This window comes from Leopardus geoffroyi, chromosome A1, assembly GCF_018350155.1.
Source record: "Leopardus geoffroyi isolate Oge1 chromosome A1, O.geoffroyi_Oge1_pat1.0, whole genome shotgun sequence".
NCBI lineage: Eukaryota > Metazoa > Chordata > Mammalia > Carnivora > Felidae > Leopardus > Leopardus geoffroyi.
Window position 1 is genome coordinate 130,028,477 of NC_059326.1, and position 19,628 is coordinate 130,048,104.

A 19,628-nucleotide genomic window follows, 5' to 3' on the forward strand; every position below is an offset into this window, starting at 1 on the left:
GTGGACACTGTTGACATTTTGGGTCAGGTCATTTTTTGCTCTGAGGTGCTGTCCTGTGCATTGTAGGAAGCTTAATTGCCTCCTTAACCTCATTCCACTAGACAGTTGTAACAACCAGAGTTTCCAGCCCTTGCCTTGTATCTCCTGGGAGGGCAGTAGCCCCTGCTTGATAGCATTTGATTTAAATTATTCACAGGGTCTGAAAGTAAATACAGGGCACCTGGGTGACTCAGTCGGTTGAGTTTCCAACTCTTGATTTCAGCTCAGGTCATAATCCCAAAGTCTTGGGATTGAGCCCTGCTTGGGATTTTCTCTCTCCATTTGCTCCTCTCTCCTGCTCGGGTGTGCTCTCTCTATATATATAAAATAAAACAAATAAAATAAATCTCTCTTGCATGGTTGAAGTATGGCTCTTTTTTTTAATTAAAAAAATTTTTTTTAACCTTTATTTTTGAGAGTGAGGGAGGGAAAGAGCAGTGGGAGAGGGCTAGAAAGGGGGAGACGGAGGATCTGAAATCGGCTCCGACACGGTGAGCACAGAGCCTGACGCGAGGCTCGAACTCACAAACCATGAGATTGTGACCTGAGCTGAAAGCAAGAGTTGGATGCTTAACCGACTGAGCCACCCACGCGCCTTAAAGCATAGCTCCTTCTGATATTAGACTGGACAGTAATTTTTCTTCGGAGTGTCCGTAGGAACTCATGGATATAATGAATAACATTCATTATACTTTAAACTAGATAAATTTATTAATTTTAAGTGTATTTTTAATGTCAGTATTTAATACTTGCTGATAATAGCATATCCTAGAAAATTCAGTCACAGCTAACCTTGGCATGATAGAGGCATGGAAAACAGTATGAAGTGAACTAGTCACTGGAGTTTTTGCCTCTCTAGATGCACCCAGGAATAGTGTTTAAAGTGTCTGCAAGAAGAAATGGACACTGTGGTTTTGGAAATTATTCCTTCTTAAATATTGTTCCCTTCATCGTATATATTGATAAGATTTTAGACGTCAGTGATATAGAAATTACATTCCCTGATGTGCCTGTATTGTGGCCTTTTTAAGCTCTTATTTAAGCAAGACCCTTCTGCCTTACTTCTAATCATTGCCCATCTCTTTTTCAGTGTTGGTCTGCTAAACAGTGTGCCCAAGTCCAGACTTGACTTTCTCCTTGAGAAAAAGACAATGAATTTCTTGTAAGAATTATTTTATCCAGGGGTGCCTTGAGTGGCTCAGTCGCTTAAGCGTCCAACTCTAGGTTTTAGCTCAGTTCATAATTTCACCGTTTGTGAGTTCGAGCCCCATGTTGGGCTCTGTGTTGATAGCTCACAGACTGCTTGGGGTTCTCTCTCTCCCTCTCTCTATGCCCCTCCTCTGCTCCCACGTTCTGTCTCTCAAAATAAATAAACTTAAAAAAAACAAAACAAAACAGCTTTATCCAGTATAAAGGCCTGCTCCTTTATCCAGAGATTTTGTCATCTTACGTGAAAAATATTTAGATGATAGCTTTTATTATTTCTATGTCTTTTCATTAGTATGGTAACAATTTCATCCATCTCTGTCCCTTCCACTTTTTTCATTTTAAACTGGTCTGTTGAATTCTAAAGTATGTACTGAATGTGCCTTTAAAAGACGTTTTGAGCTGGAAGTAAGATGGTCCGATACTTTTGAAAGTACATGGGAAGTTCTCATCCAAATAGAATGTCTTCTCACTTTGCTAGGATGGGAATTAATTGAGTGACAGAGCCTAGGCCAATATTTTGTCAGAAAAAAAATCTTGTTTAATTGTATTGTAAGTAGAATTTTGAAAATATTAGCAACAAAGAATGGCAGATGTTAAATGTAGATTTTGGGGTCATGTTTTGATCTGTATAATTATATACATAAGATCTGTAGTCTTTTGTATTATACGTGTTAAGATGTAAAATAACACTATGAACATTTGATGATATACAATTTTAATAAAATAGCTTTCTACTCGAATAGCTAAAACACAGTATCCTTGTGCTATTCTGGTAGTTACAGTTTTTTAAGTTTATTTATTTTGAGAGAGAGAGCTTGCATCAGCAGGGTAGGGACTGAGAGCGGGGGAGAGAGAGAATCCAAGCAGCCTCCATGCCATCAGTGTGGAGTCCAATGTCGGGCTTGAACCCATTAACTGAGATCATGACCTGAACTGAAATCAAGAGTTAGACGCTTAATGGACTAAGTCACCCAGGTGCCCCTGGTAGTTACATTTTAAGAACATCTTTTATGTGTAAGTTCTTACAGGGGAGGAGATTTGAAGATGATCAAGGATTGAGAATTATCTAAATGGTTTAAGTTTTTGGAGTGTAACAGGGACTCTTTCCATAAGTAGGGCACTAGCACTAGAAATGTAGTTTGAAACAAAAGGTTGGTTCATTTGGTTACATAATTCTTTTCTGAAGGGAAAAAAAAGCCTGGTCCTTAATATTTTTTTCTGAATTGCTTTAACTAGTGGAAGTGTATGGGAAAGTACTCAGGTATAGGTTGATGTCAGTTTTTAGATAGTTATCTATATCTTAGTAGTCTGAATAGCACTCAGAAAAGATTTGTAAAGAAGGGTATATAACTTAGTTCTAAATAAATTGTTTCATTTAAACTGATTGTGAACATTGAATTAATTTGTTCTTTTTCAAATAAATTTATTGGCAGAACTAAGTTCAGAAAACCTCAGAACCTGCTTTAAGATCATCAATGGTTATATCTTTTTATCATCAACAGAATTTCTACAGGTATGGTTTAGTAGTTTCTGTGTTGTAAAAATTTATGTAGTTATTTGATTGTTGCTCATTTGAAATCAAGAGGTACCTTTTACAAATTTTAAAGATCGCTCTATTACTTTAAAGAGAGAAAAAAAACTTTGTAAGCACTGTAAGGCAGATAGGATGCAGATAAATGTATCCTTATATTTCTGTAAAAATCAATAAAGCAGTGAACTGTATTTTTATTTTCTAAGCTTTTCCTTCTTAAGAGTTCTAACTGAAACTTTATATGCTTAGAACTTAAGTATATAATGCACAAATAGGTGATAGTTCCACATTGTATTTTTGCCTTTTTTAATACTACAAATGTATTCATATGTATATTTTGACTTCTGATTGAATTTCAGACATATGCAGTAGGTCTATGTCAGTCCTTTTGTGAGCTGCTAAAGGAAATTACTACAGAAGGTCAAGTTCAAGTGCTCAAGGTATTGTCCTATGTTAAATGAATATTGTAATTTTTCCATCTGTATTTTGCAAAATTGGACCTTCATTTGGGTTTGGATGATTGGCAAGAAAAGTACTAGACAGTTTTTTCTTTTAAAGTTATTTAATTTCTCTGACACCTCTGAACCAGGGATCTCAAACTTGAATGTGCATACAGATCTCCTCAGGATGTTGTTAAAATGCAGATTCCACGTTTCTGACAAGTTCCCTGCTGATGGGACCCTAATCAAGGCCATTCCTCCTCCCCCATTCTGAAACCTTACTTTGTGTAGCAAGGCTTTAAAATGTTTATGAATTGTAAACATATATTGGTGGCATGTGATACGTCTCACTGCTCCAGTTGGTTAGCCTACTTTTAGGAAGAAATTTTATTATTATAATTTAGAACTTTTAATTTGTGTTGGCTATCATAGTTACACTACTAACTTGTATAGATTGTGTATAATTTAGAATGAATATCAAATCATTGTGTTGTATACCTGAAAGTAATGTGTGTTCTATGTCAGTTATACCTCAATTAAAAAAAAAAAAACTTTAAAAATAAACTGAGTTAATCTTTATGCCTTATATCTTTCCAGGTTAAAGATCTTTATATGTTGCATATAATTGTGTATAATTAAGAACAGGCTCCGAGTTGTATATATTTATGTACTTAAGATATAACTAGTATCAAATATATATATTTATAAACACATAGGTGTTTATAAATATAGTGAAATATATATATTTATAAACACATATGTGTTTATAAATATATAATGAAATATATCTTTACACGTACACGTATGTGTGTGTATATACATAACGTTCACATGTGCTCTGTTGGTACTTCACAAGAATGTACATCCCCTTTTTATCCCCCTCATTTCTTAGTTGTGTTCTAGATCAGATATGGCCAGATTTGCGAGATGGTTAGGTGAAGTGTTAATTATCATAACAAAGTATGATTTATTGTATGGAAACCATGGCATTTATTTAGGTCCTAAAAACTATATGATTTCCCCCCAGTGAAATAAAAAGTGTTTGCTCAAAGAGGTCCATTTTAAGAAAGGTACAATTGACCCTTGAATAAGTCAGAGGCTTAAGTTGGTCACGCTCTGCACATTTGAAAATCCAGGTTTAACTTTTGAATCCCCATAAACTTCTAATAAACCCTGCTGTTGACCAAACGCTTATGTAAATAATCCATTAACACGTGTGTTCTAAGTTTATCTGTGTTATATACTGTATTCTTAAAGTAAGGCAGAAAAAATGTTATGGAAATCATGAGATAAAATGAAAAGAAATGAGAAAATGCATTTACTGTACTCTACTGAAAAAATCTGCATAAAAGTGGAATTGCACACTTCAAACCCATGTTGTTCGAGAGTCAGCTGTATGTAACTAATGAAAGTAATTGTCATACTAATCCACAGTGTAAATGGGGGGGGGTACTAAGCGGGTAAATGTGCAGATGGTAAAATCCTCTGTATTAACCACTGTGATAGCTGCTATGCATCGAACAAGAGTAATTATCAGTGTGAACTTACTGAAGCATCATAATATTTAAAGTGTTCTTCAGACATTTATTGTATACACGCACTTGTAAAACTCCAGATATCCATGTTAATATGCTTATTGATTTTACTTTCATATTGGTTGCGTTTGATATCTTTGGTGATTATTCATTTATTCACCAAGTGGGTCAGCAAACTTTCTGTAAAGTACCAGATAGTAAATGTTTTAGGGTTTGTGGGCCCATAGAGTCTTTGTCTCAACTATTTGTATCTGCCATTATAGAATTGAAAGCAGTTATAAATGATATGTAATTGAATAAGTGTGGCTGTATTCCAGTAATGCTTTATTGATAGGGTTATGGTTCATGGGCATAGTGTGCCAACCCTTGGTATTGGTATTTATTGCTTTCTTCTACTAGGCATAGGTGATAGGAAAACAGTTTCTGCTTTTAACTCATTTTGTTGGAGGGGAGTGGCAAGTAAACAAAACAGTCCCTATTCAGTGTTATTTAAATAGTGGTTTTGCATTAGAGGTTTAGTAGGGGTTTATGGTTTCCAGATAAAACACAGTTTTTTAATTTGCAAATTATGGCAACCTAGGTTAGGATGAATTAGACAAATACCAAGTTAAATAACACAAAGAAGTGAGAAAGACTAAGAGCAGAGAAAATACTGTGATGATTGTCTATTGAAGGTGAAGATAATGGTGGTATTTAAAACATACAGTAACTATAAATTGGAAGGTATCCTATGCCGTAGTACTGAGGTTTTCACTTATCAGATGATCAGACAAGGGAGGTACCGAATCATATCATTAAGGATTATATATATTTCCCAGGGCCACTATAACAAAGTACCACAGTGTGGGTGACTTACAACAATAGAAGTCAACGTATAATAGTAATTACATTTCTCATAGGGTTCTACGTACCAGAAGTCTAAAATCAAGATGTTGGCGCGGCCAACAAAATATAGCAAAACTCTGGTTTTAATTTCATATTTGTTTTCTTTCTTAGTATAGGGTTAAAGGGTGAGAATGTGAGCCACAGTTGGAAAAGAAGCATTGGGCTCTGAAGGGGTAATTATAGGAATCTGTGGCTTATAGAGACCCTGGATGCCTGAGGCCTGGTCTGCTGCTGTGTGTTTTCTCAGTTCTCACTCCCACTACTTTCAAAGGATTCTCTCAGCTGCAAAGATTTTAAGTAACACTGGACATGTTGTGTACAAAAATGTTCTTGCGAATTTTTAATGCATTTATGCCCTTACCAAACTGATGTAGCAGCAATATATAATTTTACTGAGAAACTTCATTTGTCTTAGGTAATCCTAGCCTCATCTTTTGCCTGGGTGATAATTTCTTCCCCAGAACTAGAAGATATTAAAAAAAAAAAAAAAAAAAAAAAAAAAGTCAACACTGGACCTTAATTCTACCTGAGGAAAAAATGACTGGCAATATAGGAGTGAAAGAAATTTGAAAGGAAATTGCCTTCTCATTTTGATGATATCTTTATAGATTTCTCTCTCTCTCTCTCTCTCTCTCTCTCTCTTTCTCTCTTGGAGTGTGTGTGTATCTATCTTTCTCCTCTAGGAGACTAAGCTTTTCCATGGTCCTAACTTCAATAAATTATGTATTTTCTTTTCTCTGAATGCATACAGTGTAAATGTTTTGGAAGCGAGAGTCCATAATTCTTACGTTAAGGATTGCACAGTGATTATCCCTACGTCCAGCAGAAATACCAACTAAAACATACCAACTGTACATTTGCAGTGTTATTCCCTCTTGGCCTGTGCTTTGCACATCCATCTGGAGTATATTCTGGGCCTAACTTCTCTCATTTGTTAATGTAAGGAGTTGTGCCACATGAAATTTTAATAATTCGTGACTGCATTATCTGAAGTCCTCTGTGCTAAATTTTAATGGATATATTTTAAGTGATTAAGAAAAGAGGTTGTTTCTTAGTTTTAAACATCTCCCAAAAAATTGGAATTGAAATGTTTTTGCTTTTTCCTGCTTTGTCGTGGTATTAATAATTTCTGAAGGGCAAATTGTTCTGAGCCATATGGAATGGGCATTGTGAAATTCATTTGAAAAATGATGCAGATTTTTAGGATGTGTCATAAGGGGAATGTTGACTATTTTTAATTCTATTCTTAACGAAATAATATAATTAAAGCGGTCTAGCATGGTGGGTGAGACTACAGATTGAAGTGAAACTTGCCAGGGTTGGAATATTGGCCCTGCTCCTTCACAGCTGTGGAAGGTGAGCAGGTTACTGTGTTCCTCACTTTCCATCTTGAAAATGGGCAGGAAAACTACCTGTATCCTAGAGTTGAGAGGAGGATCACATGAGCTTACATATGTGAAGTACTCACCACAGTGCCTACCATGTAATCAGGTAGTATAAGTGTTGGCTATTTTTACCTAATTATATAATTAAGTACTTGTCTGATATCTCCCTTCAGAGAAAGTTAGGCTACCAAACTTGTAGGCCATATAATTCATTTGGTTAAGATTTTTGGCTGTAAGAAAACCAAAACAAACCAAGTTATTCCACCTCTTCTATTGAACATTTCTTCTAAATAAGTGTTTATTTAAAGTAAAAAATACATTAGTTAAAACTTCAAAACTAAGGCTATTTACACAATGATAAAGCTTCATTTTTTATCAAGAATTATATATCTCAGCTGGCTCTTTGAAGTTAATTTTATTTAATTCTTTCTGGCTTTCCAAAATAGTAGCATAGTCTTTTAAAAATTTTTTATTGTGGAAATTACCAAATTTACTAGAAAAAAATTTCTTTGCCTCTCCTTTTTTCTTTCATGTGAAAGGTGATATCACTGTTGTTTTTTTTTTTTATTAAAAAATTTTTTTTAATGTTTATTTTTGAGAGAGAGCGCAAGTGGGACAAGAGCAAAGAGAGAGGGAGACACAGAATCTGAAGCAGGATCCAGGCTCTGAGCTGTCAGCACAGAGCCCGACACGGAGCCGGAACTCAGGAACTGTGAGATCATGACCTGAGCTGAAGTCGGATGCTCAGCAATTGACTGAGCCATCCGTGTGCCCCTGATATCATTGTTTGTTAATTGTACCTAATAATATTTGATTTAGTAATTCAGCACAAATCAGTTATCATGCAAGTGTACGTTAAAATATTTGTACCATTTAACAAAAGTTAAAGATTAAACCAGTTTCTTCGGACATATGGCGACAGGAGTTCCGTGATAGGATATGAGTACTTGAATTAAAAATTGGCCATCTCATACAACATTTAACACTATTTTTGGGTAAACATTGCTATCACTAAACCTGTGTATTTTATTTGAAATCTCAGAGGCTAGATCTTATCATTTAATTGATGATAAATACTAGGAGTTTGGCAACTATGAATAAATTATTTGTGTTTTTTAAATGAAGGAATATTTTAGGACAATGGTGCTTTTATGCCTGTACTTGAAAACTGAGAGAATTCTCAAAATTTTTGTCATTTTCCTATTCTCAGAGTTCCAGTAAAGCTATAATAATATTTAATATTAGCTCGTTATTTTCATTTTTAATACCTCTAAGATACTGTTTCTTAATACAGTAAGCCATATAACATTTTTAATGCATTTTTGGCTAAATGTCACTGTTACACTAATTTCTGACACTATCTAGAAGTAACTGCTTTATTCTTTGAAGCAGAAAATTATAATGTTACAAAAATTGGATAGAGAGACAAGTATACCTGTTTTAGAAGCAAATGGTTAAGAGCAAAAATAGACTTTATTCTATTTTGTGACTCAGAACAAGTCATCTAGGTGAATACAATTATATTCTAAAAATACTCAAATTTGAATTACTAACCTCTCTTTAATTTGAAATTTGTCTATATGAATACATATCATTTTGAGTTTAGAAACTCTCTTGTCATGGTCTTATCAACCAGTAATGAGTCATGTTGCTTTCATTCACTGTAGTAAGACTTAAGATGGCACAAATATTTTTAAGGTATAATTTATTCTGTAATAATAATAATAGATCTAATATTAACATATATACTACACATTGCTAAGCACATAACAGTCCTCACATAAACTTATGATGATAGTACTGTTTTTTTTCCCCATTTTACAGATGAGAAATTAAATCACAAAGAGGTAAATACTTTGTCCAAGATCACACACCTACTAAGTATTGGATCTGTAATATAAACATAGGCATTCTAACTTCAGGATCCATGCCTTTAACCACTGTGTTTGCAGTGTAAGCCTAAAACAAGAAAATGGTTTGAGTGGAAGATACCAGCTAAAAGCCTGCATTTTTTTTGACAGATTTAAAAAATATAGTCTGTACCAAGTATATTCAGAAAAGGGATGGATTAACACCAAAGTGTAGAAGTTTAATTTATAATAGCAGAATGATAAAAAATAATTAGTAATAGGTAATTAGGTGATTGGAGGTACCCCAGCTTATTAAACCACATGGAAAAGTACTGTGCAGCTTAAAAAGGAATGAAGATGACCTCTGTATTATAGTGTTCGAATGATTTTGAGATTATAGGCGATGACTAGTGTCTGGAATTTTCTTGTTTCAAGAGTACAACATACAGAGCAATGGACAAATAAGCCAAATTAATAAAGGTGGTTATGGAGTGGGAAGAGGGAGAGAGGGTAAAAGGTAGATCTTTCAGATTGTATGCCTGTTGTTTGCTTTAGGTTTTGGAGTCAAATAGATGCTTTACAGGATTTAAAATAATAAAGCAGAAGTAGTTCCTAAAGATCAAAAACAGGTAAAACATTTGCATCTATTATTATGTTGGTGCTGTAGCCATCTGAGAAGAATATTTCAAGTAACTTTAGTACATAGTATTTTACATGTGTATCCCTGGTGGGATACAATATTAGACCAAAAAGAAACACTCGGAAATTATAAATTGCATTCAACAGTGTTATTGTCATTAGTAATTATTAGTATAGTTATTTTGAAACCTGTAAGTATATATGTAGAATCTTGTATTTATTAGTAAGAAACAAGTTAATGTTATTACAATCTGAGATTTTTCACTGTAAGAGAAAGATGGAAATACAAAATCAAAGAATTTATGTCAAACGCTATAATGTTAGCTGGAGTTGGTGAATTTATGGTGTATACTTTTCGGGAAGAGAAAACAGATTTCTTAAAGCTGTCTAAGGGAAAGACCTAGAAGCAGTGTTAATCCAGTGGCATAGATTGTGGCATAGAATCCTAGAACATAGATTGTGGCCTGTAAATGTTGTTTCCTGCTGGTTGGCTTCAGAGTTGAGACAAGAGATACTCAAGATAAAATGGAGAGATCTCTTTGTGTCAGAAGGAAGAGAAGGTGGGAGTCTATGAAAAGGATACAGGAATCAATTTGAAGGAGCTCCTACTTGGCTAATGATGGGACAGTTTGAGCATCAGAGTAAAACTGAACTGATTAAAACACATCACACAAGCTAGAATTCCTGAGAACATAATGATTCCCCTCCTAAGAAGAGTAAGTTATGATTTAAATTCTATTAATATCTGTATATTACCTTATTTTAAAGTATCTTTGATTACTTTAGTTGTCTTTAGAGTTATTTTCTTCTGTTTGGCCATCCGTGTGTACCTGCATTTCACTTGATATATACAGAATTGTTTATTACCCCTGAAATCATTAGATGGATTTTTCAAATTTTTTTTAGAATGGAAGGCAGTGCTGCTGATCAAAATGTTCGGAAGGATTTTGATCCTAGGTTTATAGAGGTGCCTTCTTCAGTGGAAATAGTCATAATTTTAGCTCTGTGGCTTTTAAGTCAAAACTGCTTTATCTTACTTGGAAAGTGGACTGTGAAATGTCATGTGTGGAAGTTAAAAAGGACCGTTCCATGGATTTTCACTTCTGAGGTTCATCATGTCCACAATAAAACCTCATTATTATTAGCAGGACCACAATTGTACCATTGGTCAAACATGAAAACTAGGATTAATTCCAGACTTTTTCACCTTTGGTTAACTGTTCAATTGGTTTTCTAAATCTTATCAGTTCTATTTTTTAAATTTTCTCTTGATTCTGTTTCACAAGCCCTGCTCTAAGTCTCATAATAGCATTTTGGTACATAATTTTTCAGAAACAACCTTATCTTCCATAGCTGTGGTTCCTAACCTTTTTGAATACAAAGATTCCGTTTTAGTCCTGAAATATTTGTGGGTCCTTTATACAATAGTAACTGTCTTTATATATAAAGAAAATGCATACTGACGGCTGGTTTGTACTGAATGATACATTTAAGTGAATTTATACTTTGAAAATCATAACGATTTAAATGTGTGATTACTCCTTTTCTGCACACGCTCCTGTAATCTTTGGAGTTAATAATTTTTTTGGTGTAATTTTTTATATGCACTACTTTCTTTGCCAGTAGTTTCTGCTCAATACATTCAGATGCTTTGACCCATCAGGTATTTTATTACTTTAATTTTCTTGATGAAGTCTCTTCCAGAGCTTTCCTCACTCCCCAGCCTTCCTTTTCTGCCCCAGGCTTGTAGCTGCTTCTTGTTCCCGGTATCCCGAAATTTTACAATGATGTGCCTTGATGTCAGTTGATTTTAATTTATTGTACTAGGCACTACTGGGGTCTCCTAGTCTGGAAACTCTTTTAGAGCCTTTCAAGGTAATACACTGTCTTCCCTGGGGAGAGAGATGGTCAGTTGCCCAGATGTGCAGATTTGGGAATATCGGGCAATCTGTTCCATAAATAGACTTTCAGTCAGTCTTAGTTTTAGCTTTTTCTACACTCTATTTTCCAAAGGAGATTCTGCTAATTTCTGTGGGTTTTGATGAGAGGTAGCAAGAAGATAGATGGTGTAAATTAAGTTGCTTCTCCACTCTGTCCATTGCAACCTTAGGTTTTTAGCTCTTTGTGACCTGATAAGTCAATTACTTTTTTAATTTCTTCTTTGTGTCTTCCAGTGTTCATCTCTCATCCCGTGGTCCTTTTAAAATTATGCTCCCTCCCTTTAAAATCCTTGTACTGTAATTATAGCAGAGTATCAGGAGGGAATGAAGTTAAATGTTTGTCTAACATCAGCAGATGATTTATTTTCCATTCATAGCTAAAGTAGAGACTTGGTGGTAGCATCTACTTCTGAGATTCTCTCAGTTTACTAGTTTATCTACATATTTCCCCATCTTTATTCCAAATCTCTCCCTCTTTTTTTAAATACACTTTATTGTGGTTAGATTGAATTATCTTCAGAATTTCACCTCTGGTTGCTTTTAATCAGGAGCTGTGATATCTTTTATCCTATATCTCTTAGTAGATAGAATATTGCTTGGCCCACAGAGTTTTTGTATTTTTAAACTTTTCTTTGCACATTCCCTTTACTTCTTGCTCAAAATTAGAGCATCCATGGGTACTATTTGCTAATCCTGACAATGTTTCAAAATGCATGGAGATGTATTTGATTGTGATCGTGTTTGGAGTATGCTCTTGGCAGATAATGAACAGAAACCAGAGATGCTAAAAGCCCCTCAATGCATGGAGTAGTCCTGAACAGTAAATCCTTATCCCACTCAGAATGTCAGTCATCACGCTTGAGAAATAATGCTACAAGTTTTAAGGGCAGCTTGGCTCTGCCTTGAGTCTAGTACCTGCCCACAAACCTCTCAAATGGTGTCTGGTTTCCTTCTTACCTCTCCAGCCGTGGTGCTATAAGCATGGGAAATTCCTTCTTGGTCCTCGTTGCTGCTTCCTGACTATTGCCCTTCTTGCTCCCTAAAAAATATAACAAAAATAAACAAACAAAAAATCTCATTCTACTTTGAATTTCATGCTACCTATCTTTGTTATAGAGGGAACCCATTTCACTCACAGTTCAAAATTTTCACCTGTAACAATCAGTGTTGATGATTGGTAACTTACATAATTATATTATAAATGAAATAAGATTATTTCTCACTTAATAAATATACAGTATGTATGCAACAAGCCTTTTTTGTCTAATTTATTGATAAACTTGGAAGGTGGATTCACCTTTGGAGAGTGAGTATAGTTTTTATTAACTTCCCTTTTCTCGCTTAAAAGCCAATACTTTTTTTTTAATTTTTTTTTTTTCAACGTTTATTTATTTTTGGGACAGAGAGAGAGAGCATGAACGGGGGAGGGGCAGAGAGAGGGAGACACAGAATCGGAAACGGGCTCCAGGCTCCGAGCTGTCAGCACAGAGCCCGATGCGGGGCTCGAACTCCCGGACTGCGAGATCGTGACCTGGCTGAAGTCGGACGCTTAACCGACTGCGCCACCCAGGCGCCCCTTTTTTTTTTTTTTTTTTTTTAATTTTTTTTTTTCAATGTTTATTTATTTTTGGGACAGAGAGAGAGACAGAGCATGAACGGGGGAGGGGCAGAGAGAGGGAGACACAGAATTGGAAAAAAGCCAATACTTTTAAAAATAATTAACATACATTATTTAGGTATATAATATAATGATCTAGTAGTTCTGCACATGACTCCGTTCTCAGCATGAAAAGTGTACTCTTAATCCCCTTCACCCTATATCACACACCTTCCCACCTACCACCTCTGGTAACCACCAGTTCTCTGTATTTAAGACTATTTTTTTGGCTTGTCTCTTTTTTTTCTTTGTAAACTATTTTGTTGCATAAATTCCACACGAGTGCAATCATATGGTATTTGTCTTTCTCTCACTGACTTATTTCATATATCATAATACCCTCTAGATCCATCTGTGTTGTTGCAAATGGCAAGAGTTCATTCTTTTTTATGGCTGAGTAATATTCCATCGTATATCTGTACCACATCCTTTTTATCTTTGCATCTGTGGATGGCCACTTGAGTTGCTTCCGTATCTTGGCTATTGGAGATAATGCTAGAATAAACAGAATAAAGCGTATGTCTTTTTGAATTAGTGTTTTTATTTTCTTTGGGTAAATAGCTAGTAATGGGTTACTGAATCATAAGGTACTTCTAGTTATAATTGTTTGAGGTCGCTCCATGCTGTTTTCCACACGGCTGCACCTGTTTGCAATCCCACCAACAGTGCAACAGGGTTCCTTTTTCCCCACATCCTCAGTTATTTTAGCCATTTTTTGGGTGTGACATCATTTTGGTTTTACTTTTTATTTCCCTGATGATGAGTGATACTGAACATCTTTTCATGTGTCTGTTGGCAATGTATATGTCTTCTTTGGAAAAATACCTACTTGTCACCTCATTTTAATCAGATTATTTGTTTTTAGGGGGTGGTGATGGTATTGCATGGTCTAAGTTCTTTATATGTCTTGGATATTAATCCTGTTTCAGATACATTATTTGCAATTATCTTCTTACACTTGGTAGATTGTCTTTTTGTTGTTGATGGTTTCCCTTGCCGTGCAAAACCTTTTTATTTTGGTGTAGTTCCAATGCTTGCATTTTGCTTTTGTTTCCCTCACCAAAGGAGACTCAAGTGTTTCTACAGCAGACGTCTAAGATATTACTGCCTATGTTTCTTCCAGGAATTTTATCGTTTTGGATCTCACATTTAGGTCTTTAATCCATTTTGAGTTTGTTTCTGTATATGGTGTAAAAAATGATCCAGTTTCGTTCTTTTGCATGTAGCTGTTGAGTTTTCCCAGTACCATTTGTTGAAGAGACAGTCTTTTTCCCATTGCATATTCTTGCCTCCTTTGTTGAAGATTAATTGACCATATAATTATGGGTTTATTTCTGTGCTTTCTGTTCTCTTCCACTGATTTATGTGTCTGTTGTTGTGCCAGTGCCATACTGTCTTAATTACTACAAAAAAGCAAACACTTATGAAATGCCTTTTGCTGCCTCTGTTGGTGTGACGTTTTGTAAGGGTTTTTTTTATAATGCAAATGTGATACATTAACAGAATGATACCTGTTATTAGAATGTGATTAATGATTCTATGTGGTATGTATAGCTATGTCTATATATTATACACCTTATATCACTTTTTTTATCAAATCCATTTTTAGTGGATTGTAAAAGTGCATCTAGTGTTGGAATATTGAATATATCATGTGTTTGTGTATTCTGAGATTTAGTGTGTGTTCTTTAATTCATTGTTTTCTTTACCTGTATTTGCATGAAGCAGTTACTTGCATTATTAAGTATTACCAGTATGTCTTTCTGATTTTTAGGTTGTGGAAAACGCCCTTAAAGTGAACCCAGTATTAGGTCCACAGATGTTTCAACCAATTCTACCCTGTGTTTTCAGAGGTATTATAGAAGGAGAGGTAAGATTTTCCTTAAGCTTCTAAGAGTAGTAGTATTGGACTCCAGGATTCTACTTTTTTTCTTTAAGTTTTATGTATGTATGTATGTATTTATTTATGTGTGTGAGAGAGAGAGAGAGAGAGAGAGAGAGAGAGAGAGAGAGAGCATGAGTGGGGGAGGGGCAGAGACAGAGGGAGAGAAAGAGACTCTCCAGCAGGCTCCACACTGCCAGCACAGAGCCTGACGTGGGGCTCAAGCCCACGGAGCTGCAAGATCATGATCTGAGCCAAAACCAATAGTCGGATGCTTAACTGCCTGAGCCATCTACTTTTATTTTCCTTCTTTGTTGGAAAAATACTTTTTCTTTATTATTACAGATAAACAGAGACCTTTTCTTATAATTGGAGTGTTTTGAAGTATATCAAGTAATTTTCAGGGTAGTTATCCAACTTTGCATTTTCCTTCTCCACAAAGTATAGCTTTTTTTTTTTTAAACCTATGTCTCTTATTCATATGCATGTGTATTCATCCACAAAGATTTGAAGCAGAGGAATGGAAAAGAACAGTGCTAGTTGTAGCACTTATTAAATATATGTAAATAATGCTTTTTTTTTTTGAAGTCACTCTTTTAAGTTGATCCATGTAACTATGTACTTTTTGAGTATTCACAGTAGTAGGAATAAATAAGCCATCGGTAAATATTCTTTCTGTGTATCTGTTTATAATCCATATAACATATATGTAACACATTTATTTGACCTTGTATGACATCTATTTAGTAAGTTACTTCAAACTCAGATAATACTGGCACTTTATCCTAAAGAAGGGATTTTGATGTAGAATGTTATCGTATATCCCTGTTGACTGTTACTGTGTCCGTAATTGTTCTTATTTATACTCCTACCTAATTTTGACTCCTACCTATACTCCTGACATAATTTTATGTGTGCTGTCATTTATTTTTACAGAGGTATCCTGTCGTGATGTCAACATATCTTGGAGTTATGGGTCGAGTCCTGCTACAAAATACGAGTTTTTTTTCTTCGCTTCTTAATGAGATGGCACATAAATTTAATCAAGAGGTAAGAATCAGTTTAGTTAAATTAAATTCAGTCTTTATTCAAATAAGGATTGGAAATAATTTGGTGAAATAATTCTATAAAAGTCTTGTAGTATTTAAAATTTTATATTTAAAATTTTTAATAACTTACATTATACCTGTAATTTTGAAGAAAGAAAAAGGAATCTCTGAATGGCAACTGAAATTTACCCTTGTTCTCTTCATAATAGGCACTTGTATTCTGCTTAGCCATAGGATGGAATTTTGATTTGTTTATGGTTGCAGTTTTTATTTATTCATACTTGAAGCAGAAATACTTGACATAAAATTATTTGCTGTCTTGCAATGTCATGCAGTGAGTTTCCTTCGTAATTATTGTGGGAAATAAGGTTATCAGCAAAAGCTTACTAAAAGAATACTGTACCTGAAACCAGCCACTAGAGCAAGTATGGAATAAGGTTCTTAAGTGAGTTGATTACTTGAGACTATATACGTTATGTTAAAATATGGTTTTTGTGTTTTAGGTCCTTAATCTTTTCAGATTTGTAAGATCCAGAAGGTGGAAAGAGTTGAACGATGTCTTTAGAATGGAGGCAATTTGTAAAATCTCTGTGAAATAAAACAAAGAATAACAGATGTGTTATTTCCACTTAAAGGAAATCTAGATCAAGGAAGTGCAAATATGAGAATGTATATGGCTTTTCTAGAATTTCATTTAGATATTATCTCTAGATAATATCTAAATATCATTAGAACTCCTAGCCTTTGTTTAGATGAATAAATATGTAAGATTTTTCATTACCTTCATTAAATTTAGCTGTGATGGGATAATATTAAAACAGTTAAAGGAGTTTATTTAGTTCAGTTCAGCAAAATTTGTTGAGTGATTTTTAAAATAATAGTATATTTAACAACAATATAAGTGTCATGTATTATATTAAATCCTTACAACAACCTATTGAAATAATAGTATTTTTATTTCCATCTCTCATATAAGAAATCCGAGGCTTCCAGAAATTTACGAGCTTGCCTAATTTTACACAGCTAGTAAGTGATGGAGTTTCTGTGTATACTCCAGCAACCTAACTTTGGAGCCTCATCTCTCAGTGAACACTCTACACTGCCTCCTATCCATCCTGGATCAGACACTTTTACATTACACACTGGAGACATTTGTTTTGACAAGCTTAGAGTAATCTTAAGGGAGAGAATACTTAAATGGGTAATTTCACAATAATAGTATGAGCACTATGTTAGAGATGTGTTCATTGTGCTGTGAAAAGAGAGCTGTCTACTATGTTACATTTTTTTCCTTTTTTGTGTGTGATAAAACACATATAAAATTTACCTTCAGTGATTTTTAAGTGTATCGTTCACTGGTATTAAATATATTCATAATGTTGTACAATCATCAGCACCATCCATCTTTATAACTCTTCCAGTCTTATAAAACTTGAACCTCTACACCCGTTAAACCATAACTCTCCTAGCTGCTGGCAACCACCATTACACTTTCTATGCCTGTGATTTTGACTACTCTTAAGTACCTCATGTAAATGGAATCATAAAGTATTTACCTTTTTGTGACTAACTTACATCACTGAGCATAATTTCCTTGTTGTAACATAGGTCAGATTTTACTTTCTTTTTAAGGCTGAAAGATATTCCAATGTATGTATATGCCACATTTTGCTTATCTGTTCATGCTTGGGTTACTTCCACAATTTAGCTACTGTGAATAAAGCTACTATGAACATGGCTTTACACTTACCCCTCAAAGTCACTGTTTTCACTTCTTTTGGATTGGTATCCTGAAGTGGAATCCCCGGGTCATATGGTAATTCTATTTTTAATTTTGTGAGGAACCACCATACTCTTTTCCCCAGCAGCTGTGCCATTTCAAATTCCTGCCCACCGTGCACAAGGGTTCCAGTGTTTGCCAACACTTGTTGTTTCAGGTCAGGGTGGGGGAAAGGGCTTTGCAGGTGAGAATGTTTCACCATTCAACATCTAGATTTTCATTTAAATTCTCTGACTTTAATTTCTACCTCACCTTGCCTTCCTCTGTTCTTGGTTTCTTGAGTTGGAGCTTCTCTGATTTTAATTGTTCAGATTTTGTGTCTCTGAATTATTTCAGGAGTGAGAAAGGGGATCTACAAGGTTCTGATTGTTTCTTATACAGATTCTCAGCCAGTTTTCTTGTTTTGAGCTCTGTGCCTCACCTCTGCCTTCTTTGAGGCATGATGATTGCAGGATTCTGAGGACCACATCTGCTTACATTATTGTTATTTCCTTGGCAGGCAGCTTGGTTTCAGGCTTTGCTGTTCTGCCCAGTCACTTAAGATTGTTTCATGCACCGGCCATCCTCCAAACACTGTTGCTGTCTTTACCCAGTGTAGTTTCTCCTCTTGGACTCTATGGGATTAATCCTTTGCTTTTTATATTTCTTTACTTTCATTATGGGATTTAGGGGAGGGGGGAGTCCAACAAATGCCTACGTTCAGTACTAATTGATAATACTGCATTATGAAAACAAAATGTCCATATGCTTCCAGGATAGGTTTGCCTACAAAAGCTTACCATAATCTAGTTCTTGACTCCTTTAGCCTCATCCCTTAGCCTCATTTTGGAACTTCATGATCAGCTATTCACTGCGCAGATCACTTTTCACTTTCTTGAGAGCACTTACCTTCCTCTTGCTCCAGAGTACTTGCCTACAGGCTCTTCATTCCCTCTCCCTCAAACCCCCGTCCCAGTTTCTCACCTTCCTTAGCTTGATTCTTCATCTTGTTTCCTTCTGCCTTAAAACTAAAATCCTCTAGGGGTTCCTGGGTGGTTCATTTGGTTAAGCATTCACCTCTTGGTTTGAGCTTAGATTCATATCTCACAGTTCATGGGTTTGAGCTCCACGCTGAGGTCTGTGTTAACATTGTGGAACCTGCTTGAGATTCTCTCTCTCTCTCTCTCTCTCTCTCTCTCTCTCTTTCTCTCTCTCTTTCTCTCTTTCTGCCCTTCCCCAGCTCACACTCTCTCTCTATCTCAAAATAAATAAACTTAAAAAAAAAAAAAAAAAAAAACAACTAAGCTCCTCTAGGTAACTTTGCCTTAGTCTCCTAAGCTTTAGTTGGGTCTTTCTTAGGTATTCCTATAGTATTGGGAACTATGCATTTATCATCAGGGCCAGGTTTGGGTGAGGCAAGTGAGGTGCTGAGAGTGAGCACCTCCTTAAATTTTGACCTCACACACTTTTTTTGCTTCATCCTTGTTTTGGCTGTATTCATCTGTTCACAGGGTCAGCAGACTACATATGGCCTATGGCCCAGATTCAGTCTGCTGCTTGTTATTGTAAAGTCTATGAGTTAAGGATGGTTTTTATAGGGATGTCTATAAACTGGGTGGCTTAGTTGGTTAAGCATCCAACTCTTGGATTCGATTCAGGTCATGATCTCACAGTTCGTGGGATTGAGCCACATGTCAGGCTCTGTGCTGACAGCTCAGAGCCTGCTTGGGATTCTTTCTGCCTTTCTTTCTCCTGTGTACACTGTCTCTCTTTCTCTCTGAAAATAAACAAATAAAGAAAAAGAATGGGTTTTATATTTCTTAATGGT

General features: G+C 35.2%; 1 protein-coding gene across 5 annotated transcripts in view; it reads left to right on the top strand.

Annotated features, from left to right (window-relative positions):
- IPO11 (importin 11) overlaps positions 1–19,628 on the top strand; it is a 197,946-nt gene that overhangs the window by 107,787 nt on the left and 70,531 nt on the right. For all 5 annotated transcript variants that reach the window (XM_045494369.1, XM_045494363.1, XM_045494376.1 and 2 more), the window contains 4 exons: positions 2,682–2,761; positions 3,139–3,219; positions 14,885–14,980; positions 15,929–16,042. In XM_045494369.1, coding sequence (XP_045350325.1) covers positions 2,682–2,761; positions 3,139–3,219; positions 14,885–14,980; positions 15,929–16,042 — 371 coding nt within the window. The remainder of the gene's footprint in view (positions 1–2,681; positions 2,762–3,138; positions 3,220–14,884; positions 14,981–15,928; positions 16,043–19,628) is intronic.